The 1,108-nt window shown below is 61.6% G+C and overlaps 1 protein-coding gene across 1 annotated transcript in view; it reads left to right on the top strand.

The window, feature by feature from the left end:
• Window positions 1-253: 253 nt before the first annotated feature.
• The window catches only part of COL2A1 (collagen, type II, alpha 1), a 30,284-nt gene continuing 29,429 nt past the window's right edge, over window positions 254-1,108 (top strand). The window contains exon 1 of the mRNA XM_010837548.1: window positions 254-338. Coding sequence (XP_010835850.1) covers window positions 254-338 — 85 coding nt within the window. The remainder of the gene's footprint in view (window positions 339-1,108) is intronic.

Below are 1,108 nucleotides of genomic sequence, written 5' to 3' on the forward strand. Positions count from 1 at the left end.
AACCCCGCGGGGGGCCGGGGGCGGCCCGCGGTTTGGGCGAGTTCGCCAGCCTCGAGAGGGCCGGGCGCATATAACGGGCGCCTCGGCGGGGAGAAGACGCAGAGCGCTGCTGGGCTGCCGGGTCTCCTGCCTCCTCCTCCTGCTCCGAAGGCCTCCTGCATGAGGGCGCGGTAGAGACCCGGACCCACGCCGTGCTCCTGCCGCCTCGCTGCGCTCCGCCCGGGCCCGGCTCCGCCAGGCCCCGCGGTGAGCTATGATCCGCCTCGGGGCTCCCCAGACGCTGGTGCTGCTGACGCTGCTCGTCGCCGCTGTCCTTCGGTGTCACGGCCAGGATGTCCGTAAGTCGTCCACAGCCCCCGCCTGCCACCCTTCTGTGTCGACCCTCAGTATCCTCTTCCCTGGCCCTCTCGCGCTCTGGAGCCCGCGGGTCTGGGTTAGAGCGGCTCCGGGGTCAAGGCGCGCGGAGACGGGTGCAGGATGCACAGAAGCTTATCGAGTGGAATTCTGCAAGTCAGGGGCTCTGTCCTAGCGTCCTCCCTGCGGGTGGTGGTTGGAGGCATTTGCCGGTCCTTGCGTTGCGCAGGAATATTAAAGAAGCAAAGCGTCAGGTCGGAAGTTTGAGCTTAGATTCAAGCGCGCTCTTTCACCAGCTTTGATAATTAAGCGCACAAGCACACTGCTTGCCTCACCCAAGTACTCAGGGTTCAGCAAAACAGGTTGTGGCCCATAGATCTTAGGAAAAGTAGGAGAGAAACAGCACGAGCGAAGAAGCGAGCAAGCGCCAAGGGGTTGAATTCCCAGTCGTGTCCAGGGGTCGGTATCTGGGGTTCAAAGGGAAGTTGGTTAGACAAAGGAGATGCTCTGAAACTAGTAGGCTGAAACCCGAGGCCGCGATGAAGGGCTTCAGAAAGACACCCTGAGATCTTAGCGCCCCTCGTGGGTTTTCTGCCCCTCATGGCTGGCCCAGGAGCAAGGTGCAGCCCGCTTGGCATCTCGGCTTTCCCCTTGCCTCTATAAGATACAGAAACTTCCCGCAGGAGAGGCCATCTGAAAGGCGATAACATTCCAACCAGACCTTGCTTTTGAAACGTCCGGGGAAATAGCGCCC

The sequence above is a fragment of the Bison bison genome, unplaced genomic scaffold, assembly GCF_000754665.1.
Source record: "Bison bison bison isolate TAMUID 2011002044 unplaced genomic scaffold, Bison_UMD1.0 scf7180017864077, whole genome shotgun sequence".
In the NCBI taxonomy this organism is placed as follows: domain Eukaryota; kingdom Metazoa; phylum Chordata; class Mammalia; order Artiodactyla; family Bovidae; genus Bison; species Bison bison.